We start from the raw sequence: 9,254 nt of genomic DNA, 5'->3' as shown, positions 1-9,254 counted from the left end.
GTGGAGCCCCTCCTGGCTCCTCAATAGCGCTAAGGATGTCCGACTGCAGCTTAGGCCTGCTCCCCGCTGGCAAGTGGACATCCCCTCAGGGCCCCCGGGCTGCCAGAGGGATGTCTGACTGCCAACTTAGGCCCAATCCCCTGGGGAGCGGTCCTAAGCCAGCAGGTAGTCATCCCCCAAGGGGTCCCAGACTGTGAGAGGGCACAGGCCAGGCTGAGGGAACCCCCCCCCCAAGTGCACAAATTTTTGTGCACCGGGCCTCTAGTATATATATAATTGGCTGTAATTGTTGGAAGCATGTGTGCCCAAATGTTTACTAGCAATTAAATTCTTTATTGACTCTGGCATAGAATATGTCATATAAGAATAAACTTCAAGAAAAACTTTAATTCACTGAAGGGAGAACTAACAGTTTCTGTTAAAACTATATGGTTTTCTAGATCTCTTTAATAAGATTAGTAATAAGATTTATTTCATACAGATATTCAACTAAAGATCATATGGCCAATGAAAAATGCAAAAAGTTTCTACAAATAATAAAGTACTGCCTAAAAATAAATATATACTTTTATAAAATGCTTGTGGAATAAATAATGAAAATTATATGTGAAGTTAAATTGATGATTATAAAAACTTGTGAACATATTAGTTTTTGTTTTTGTTTTGTTAATCCTCACCCAAGGATGTTTTTCCATTGACTTTTAGGGAGAGTGGAGGAGAGAGGGAAAGACAGAGAGAAACATCAATGTGAGAGAAACACATCCAATGGTTGCCTCCTGCATGAGCCCTGACCAAGGCACAGGCTAGAGAGGAGCCTGCAATCGAGGTACATACCCTTGACCAGAATTGAACCTTTGGTCCACAGTCTGAAGCTCTTTCTATTGAGCCAAAATGGCTAGGCCTGAACATGTTAGTTTTTATTGTTTCTCCAGCCCATGTCCCCCCACAGAAACCAATATTTGGCAGCCATCCATGAACAAACAAATGCCTTTGTGGGAGCTCTGGGATCCAGGTAGGAGGTTGTAAAACCCAGGTAGAGCCCATGACTGCTTTGAGAAGGCAAGCCAATGGCAGATCAGCGTATGGTGTCCTACCTACATACTGAAGCAGTCCTGTCCCCTGTGAACTCGGCTCCAGTCCCATTGTATGAGGTCCTGTCACTAGCTGCTTCTGCAAAGGAGCCCAAGAGGAGCCTTGCCCATTTGTGTCTCTAATAAACACGCACACCAACCTCAGATCTGACTGTGATCCCTAAAGCAGTCCTATGACCTGATTCCAGTCCCAATCTACCACAGACCAGGGGCAGCTCTGCCCACATAGAGACCACCCCAGTGACTCAGTGGGAACACATTCAGTGACTCCGGGGAAGCCACAACTATAAGCAACCTTGTTAACAAGCCTGCCAACTGTGGTCCTGACTGCAAACTAGAAGATAGTCTTAAGACTTGGTTCCAACTCTATTCAACCATGATCTTACAGATAGTCCCATCAGTCCAGGGATCTAGCGGGAGAAGGACTCTACCTGCCAATGCCAGGCTAAAAACTGAAGGGGTGGGGGCTGGGGGTACCTGTTCCTTCAAATGCACATACCAACTTAAAGCTACAAAGAATCAGACAACATGACACCAACAAAGGTAACTAATAAAGTTCCAATGACTGGTCCTAAACAAGGGGAGATCCATAAACTATTTGACAAAGAGTTCAAAATAATCATCGTAAAGAAACTTAATACACTACAAGAAAAAAACAGACAATGAAATGCAGTCAGAAAAACAACATATGAACAAAATGAGAGGTCTAACAAAGGAATGGATATAAAAATAAGCCAAACAGAAATCCTGGAGCTTAAAAATATAATGACTAAACATAAAAATGCAATAAAGATAAAGAAAATGTGGTCTATATATGCAATTAAATATTATTCATCCTTTAGAAAGAAAACCATGCTATTGCAACATGAGGACATTATGCTAAGTGAAATGTCAGTTACGTAAAGACTAATACTGCATAATCTCTCCCATAGAGACCAAACTGATGGTTGCCAGAGGAGAGGAGAATTGGGGCTGGGTGAAAAAAGATGAAGGGATTTAAGAAGCACAAATTGGCAGTCATGAAATAGTAATGGAGATGTAAAGTACAGCATAGGGCATATAGTCAATAATATTGTAATAGCTTTGTATGGTGCTAGGTGAGTACTACACTTACTAGGGTATTACTTTATAAATTACATAAATGTCTAGCCACTATGCTGTATATTCAAAGCTAATATTACTAAACTGAAAAGTTGTTCATGTGGAAAGTAATATAATAATTAATAAAATAATAATACAAGAATGAACTTTTGTGTACTCACTACTTTTGCAAACGGTTTATAACATCAAAAATCAACTGTAATTTAAATTTTTTTAATTTAAAAAATCATATTGCATAATTAAGGTTTTATATGGAAACTTAAAAAAAAAAGCTAAACACACAGTAACAGAGTAGAATGGTAGTTACCAAAAGCTATGGAATGGGGGGAAGGGAAGATAAATAAAAAATTTAATTAATAAAATAATAATACAAGAATAAACTTTTGAATACTTACAGCTGTAAACCTACTTTTGCCAACCCTTTATAACATCAAAAATCAACTGCAATTTAAATTTTTTTAATTGAAAAAATCATATTGCATAATCAAGGTTTTATATGAAAACTTAAAAGAAAAGTTAAACACACAGTAACAGAGTAGAATGGTGGTTACCAAAGGCTATGGAATGGGGAGAAGGGAAGATAAATAAAAAATACAGTCAAAGGCACATACCTGGTTGCAGGTTTGATACCTAGCCCTGGTTGGGGTGAGTGCAGGAGGCAGCCAATCAATGTGTCTTTCTCACATTGATGTTTCTCTGTCTCCTCTTTCTCTCTTCCCCTCTCCCATTCACTCTATTTAAAAATCAATGGAAAAAATATCCTCAGGTGAAGATTAACAAAGAACAACAACAGCAGCAAAAAAAAGTTCTGAAAGTGGATGGTGGTTATGGTTGTACAACTGGAAATGAGCAATGGTTATTTCAGAAGTAGAATGTATTATCATCAAAGGCAGGGTAATGTTTTAAAGAGTCATGAAGTAGAATTAAAATTTAAAAGGGTTTTTTATTGTTGACACTATTACGGATGTCCCCCAATTCCTCCTTTACCCACCTCCAAGACTTTGACAACAATAGTGTTTGTACTTTACTATATAAAGCCTATTGTATGCAACAGAGAAATGGAGATCATAGGAAGGGATTTTAACAGATTACATAGTGTCAGAATTGGTTTTCGAAGATAAATGTTGGTACAGTGGAGATGATGTATACCATGAGGGAGTGATCAGAAACTAGGGAGCAAGCTTCTCATTAATCAAAAAGAGAACAATGAAATGAGAATACATCAGATGGAGCCAGAATTTCTTTGGGGATAGACAGCATTATCTTCTCTCTCATAACAACTCGAAATTGTCTGAATTTAGAAGATAAAAAATAAAAACTAGAAAAGGAAATGAAGGGGATAAAGATGTACAAATTTCCAGTTATAAAATAAATCATTGGGATGTAATTTACAGCATAAGGAATATCGTCAATACTATTGTAATAATTTTGTACAGTGACAGATGATTACTAGACTTATAGTGATTGCTTCATAAGGTATATAAATGTTGACTATGTTGTACACATGAAATTAATATAATATTGTATGTCAATTATAATTAAAAATAATTTTTAATAAAACTGACTGTCTAATGTATTCAATTGTCCCTCAGTCTTTTTCTATCTATACTTGGGAAAGCCATGATCTCTGACATGTCCTGGTACTAACAGGTCTCCTCCATCATTACCCAGGAAGGGAGACTCAAAGAAAACTCTAGATCTTGAGCTCTACCTGGATTCTGTTTTCTCATGAGAATGTGGAGTTTTCTTCACCTTCCTCCAAAAGATCTAAAACCCAGAAAAGCCCTACTCCAAAGATTCTATCTATTTATCATTAGTTAAAGGTTGGAAGAAGAATCTAGCTGGGTTGGAAGAAAGCTGATGCTGTTATCTACATGTTTGGACACTGTCAACAAACAGAGTTGCTACCACAAAGTTTAATGTGTCTATTTTGGGGATCTTCTTCATCTCTTGATAGTTGTAAGAATGCTCAATTGCATCAGGGTTTGCTTATTTGCATTAAACATTGCAGAAGAGTTGCTAAGGATAGTTACCCAAGAAGTCACACTTTGAAGTTTAATGGTATAAACTTAATATTTTCATAGCTTCTGAAGAGGGTAGAATCAGTATCATCCTCCATACAGATCCCTTTCCCTTCAGGATATGGCTCTAACAGCTCATGAGACCTCCCTTCCCCTGAGCTACAAAGCTATATCTGGTATGATGACGTTTTCTGCAGATGCAGCAGGGAGGAACAAATTGTTAGATGAACTTAATGACCCATGGGCCCATGTTTATGTCTGAAGGCTACAGGGATTCTGGGTCATGCCTAGACTTAGGGATATCGCCACTTCTCTATAAAGACTTTCTCCATGTGACAGGACAAACGTGGGACCCGGAGGCTTGCAGGGGCTCCAGTCACCATGTTTAAGCACCTGGGCTTATGCTGAGATATTGCTCAAAGTGAGGACTGGAAGAGGAAATAATAGAAAGGTAAGGATGCATGGGCAGGGGAGATGAAATGCTGCAGAGAAGAGTCAGTGGGGGAAAGAGCTAGTAGCTAAAGGAAAAATTACGACTTCAATGAATTCACTGTGGGTGGCCACTAACTGGGAAAAACCTCTAACTATTATCAATTGAGCTTTTGAAATGAACCTTGGGACTGAGCTCTTTGTCGAGGTGCATACCGAGAAAAAGATAAACTATTACATTGCCCTCCAGGAATGATCCTTGAGCTTATTGACCCCACTTCCTGCCATTGTTTGTGACACACAGCTGCAGCAGCAAGAAAACAAGCATTCTAACCCAAACTGTGAGAGGGTGGATGTCCTGTTGAATTTGAACCCCACTGTCAGAGTAGAGTACCCTTGGCCACTGCCCTGGAAATTCTCCTTAGCTAATAAAATGGCATGTGTTGAGAAATAGTCACCTTAAAGATGAGGATGACTCTGGACTGTATGTCTCTTGATGTTATCATCCTGTTTCCTCAGACTCTCCAAGTAAATTTCTACAAGCCCTCTGATTTATCAGCCTGGTTCCTCCCCTAAATACAAGCACATTGACAATTTTCTCTCCAGCTTCTTTGGATACCAGAAATGCTCTTTTTCTTCCTGTGTGGAATAGAGGATTTTAACTCCCTTGCCTGGGCATTTCTACTGTACAATAACTACCTGGCAAAGGTATATGCAACCACATACATAATAAAACTTCTCTCTCTCTCTCTCTCTCTCTCTCTCTCTCTCTCTCTCTCTCCTCTTCTCTATCTGCCCCCCTCTGATTTACACACACACTCACACAGCTCTCTCTCTCTCTCTCTCTCTCTCCTCCCCTCTGATTTACACACATACTCACACATGTATACACTCACATAAACACACACTTATACAAATACTGATTCTATTCAACAGCTAATTTCTAAAAAAAATTGGACATCATATCTTCATATGGCAGTTTGAGGGATGCTAAAATGAATATCTCCTGGTTCTTTGCCCCCAATTGCAACATTTCTGCTAGTAGACAATAAGTAAATATATAAATGAAGTCATGTCATGTTAGATGCTGCAGAGTTGTACAAAATCCTAGAGACACACAAAATTACAATAATTTTCTTTATTACGGGAATTGAGGAAGATTCACAAAATTGTAATTTCAGTGTCACTTAAATTTGCTAGATATTTGATCTATTCATACCCAAATATAGGCATAATTTCAGGACATAGATATGATTTTTATATGTTAATTATTGGTGTTATAGGTTGTAATAAAGATGGACATGATTTAATTGATAAGCCAAGGGTAATTTACTGGAAGAACATCAGGGAATCACAGAATAAACAGAAGTCTGGAAATATGGGATTAAAAGCCAAGCCATTCCATAAGATTAGGAAGCATCAAAAATAGTAACCTCCTTTATGTTGTATGAATACATCATATCCATGAGGTAAATCCCTACTTTATATTATATCAAAACACAGACAATGGTATAAGTCAATTGTTCTCATTTTAACTTAGGATTCATTTTTTAAATATATTTTTGTTGTTGATAGTATTATAGTTATCTCCTATTCCCCTCTCTCCCCCTATAGACTTAGGGGTTTTTAACACACCCTGTCTTTGAAAACCACTGTGTATAGTACTTTCCAAAAAGTAACCAAATGGACACTTTTAAAAAGGAATGAAAGGAAATGTAAGTATACCCTACTTTTTGAAATATTCACAATTCCTTCAATATCTCAGATATTAGAAAAAATAAAGCCATGGACATATTGCCTATAATGTATATTGAGAAAATTGATCAACTATACTCTGGGGAAAAGAAGAGAATCTCTAATGTTTGTAAATTAATTGCTTCTACCATCCTTTCCAGCATACTGGTTAGAGGCCTTTTCATCTTTCCAGGATCTTGATAAGAAATTATCTTAAAGAAGTGAGATCCTACTCCATAATAGGAATTCAATGACACTTGCTAAGAAAATGTCTTCTTTCAATGATACCCAGTTCCATCCCCCCTTCTTTCTCCTGCTAGGAATATCAGGACTAGAAACTGTGCATATATGGATTGCTTTCCCATTCTTTATTGTGTACCTGATCGCCTTAGTGGGGAACATCACCGTTCTCTTTGTGATCAAGACGGAACATAGTCTCCACCAGCCCATGTTCTACTTCCTGGCTATGTTGTCTATGATTGACCTGGGTCTGTCCTCATCTACCATCCCCAAAATGCTGGGCATCTTCTGGTTCAACCTCCAAGAAATCAGCTTTGGTAGTTGCCTAGCTCAGATGTTCTTTATCCACATGTTTACAGGTATGGAGACAGTTCTACTGGTGGCCATGGCTTATGACCGCTTTGTTGCCATCTGCAACCCTCTCCAGTACACAATGATCCTCACCAATAAAACAATCGGCATCCTAGTCTCTGTTGTTGTTGGAAGAAATTTTCTCCTTGTGACTCCATTTGTGTTTCTCATTCTGAGGCTGCCCTTCTGTGGACATTACATCATCCCTCACACATACTGTGAGCACATGGGTCTTGCCAGGCTGGCCTGTGCACCCATCAAGATCAACATTATCTATGGGCTAATGGTGATTTCTAATATCATTGTAGATGTGATCCTGATTGCCTCTTCTTATGTGCTTATCCTTCAAGCTGTTTTCCGCCTTCCCTCTCAGGAAGCCCAGCTAAAGGCTCTCAATACCTGCGGTTCACATGTCTGTGTCATGCTGTGCTTTTACACACCGGCATTTTTTTCTTTTATGACACACCGCTTTGGTCAAAACATTCCACATTATATCCACATTCTTTTGGCTAATGTATACGTGGTTGTCCCACCTGCTCTTAACCCGGTCATTTATGGAATCAGGACCAAGCAAATTCGAGAGCGGGTTATAAAGATATTTGTACAGAAATAATATTTGTAAAGATTGGGGAAATATATCCACATACTACCTATCGTTAATCTGAGCATTGTATTAAATTTTCTATTATATTGGATTGTAGTGACCAGATTTTTCATTTTTATTGAAAGTGGTTTGGGATTGACAGATAGAGCAAAGCTACTTTTGCTGCCTACTCTGCCCACCCCACCCCCATGTAACTGCACAAACGGAAAAGGAAGATATTCAAGAGGCAGCAGTGTTTTGGGGGAGAGACTATCTGGTGGAAAAGGGTGTGAACTCTCCCCATTTCTCCATATGGCTTTTCTCTAGGTCAGTTTGGACCCTGAAGGAACACTGCCCTAATGAATAAATAGAATTTGGAAATGCTAGAAGCAAGATGATCTATATTGTTCTGAAAGCTATTGTAAGTAATTACAGTTTTATTGTAGCAGAATTGAAATGTCCAGAAATGACCTATTTTGGCAATAAAAAAATATAAAGAGATGGTTTATGAGACTAAACAGAAAAGGAAAAATGCTTGAACACTAGAAAGAATCTTTACGTAGTGATTGAACAACAATCAAATATATAATTATTTTTACCCATTAGTCTGTTTTCATTAATAAATTATTATATATCACATAGATCCATGAATTTTATAATACATTTTTTTAGTCAAATGGTCAGTGACCTCACAAAAATATTCGTCCCAGGCATAATATACAGTGGTAGTGGAGTGGGAAAAGACATGTAATGAATATAGAGCCACAGTTGTCTAATAATTATTCACCTTACTGTCTCTCTTTTTGTGCATAGAGTTCCCTTAGAAGAGATTTAAATTCCTTTTTATCCTGTTAGACAGTTATCTAAAATAATACGTATTTTTTAAAAATCATGTGGACAAATACACTTTAAAATCAAAACTAGCATGTTTTCCTTGGGAATTAAAATATTTTAAAAGATGGAAGAAAATAGTCATGTAATTGCCATCCATGTTCTATGTTTGTATTCCTAGATATTCTCACACAATTTTATTCTCTCTCTAGGGCCCAAAGTAGGATAAAGGGGGGAAAAACCAGTATGCCAGGAGTATTTTTATATGTTTTATAAGATTTATAGGTATTGAGGAAAATATTAGGGCCCAAAGTAGGATAAAGGGGGGAAAAACCGGTATGCCAGGAGTATTTTTATATATTTTATAAGATTTATAGGCATTGAGGAAAATATTGAGCTTTCTAAAGCTTTAACTGATAATGAAATTTAAAAACATTGATACAAAAATGTATAGCCAGATATATCAGATTTTGTAAAGAATCCTATATAATAAAAGGCTAATATGCAAATCGACCAAACTGCAAAACGACTGGTTGCTATGACATGCACTGACCACCAGGGGGGAGACGCTCAACACAGGAGCTGCCCCCTGCTGGTCAGTGCAACTCCCACAGAGGAAACACCACATAGCCAGAAGCTGGCTGAGTGCAGAAGCTGGCAAGTGCAGCGGCAGTGTTGGAAGCCTGTCCTGCCTCTGTGGCAGTTCTAAGGATGTCCAACTGCCATATGTCCGGGCCTGAACCTTCAGTCAGACATCCCCTGAGGGCTCCCACTGCAAGAGGGCACAGGCTGGGCTGAGGGGATTCCCCCCACCCTCCAGTTCATGAATTTCATGCACCAGGCCTCTAGTATTATAAATAATTAAGAAGAGGC

General features: G+C 38.3%; 1 protein-coding gene across 1 annotated transcript; it reads left to right on the top strand.

Annotated features, from left to right (window-relative positions):
- Nucleotides 1-6,638: 6,638 nt before the first annotated feature.
- On the top strand, nt 6,639-7,580 carry LOC102771571 (olfactory receptor 52E4). The gene has a single exon (XM_006770063.1). It carries the CDS (start codon nt 6,645-6,647, stop codon nt 7,578-7,580), a length of 936 nt encoding a protein of 311 aa, XP_006770126.1. The 5' UTR covers nt 6,639-6,644.
- The last annotated feature ends 1,674 nt before the right edge of the window (nt 7,581-9,254 follow it).

This window comes from Myotis davidii, unplaced genomic scaffold (assembly GCF_000327345.1).
Source record: "Myotis davidii unplaced genomic scaffold, ASM32734v1 scaffold484, whole genome shotgun sequence".
NCBI classification, from domain to species: Eukaryota; Metazoa; Chordata; class Mammalia; order Chiroptera; family Vespertilionidae; genus Myotis; species Myotis davidii.
This window is presented reverse-complemented; position numbering and strand designations above follow the sequence as displayed.

Coding starts and splice junctions, on each gene's coding strand:
- LOC102771571 (XM_006770063.1), top strand. CDS start 6,645: ATGTCTTCTTTCAATGATACCCAGTTCCATCCCCCCTTCTTTCTCCTG.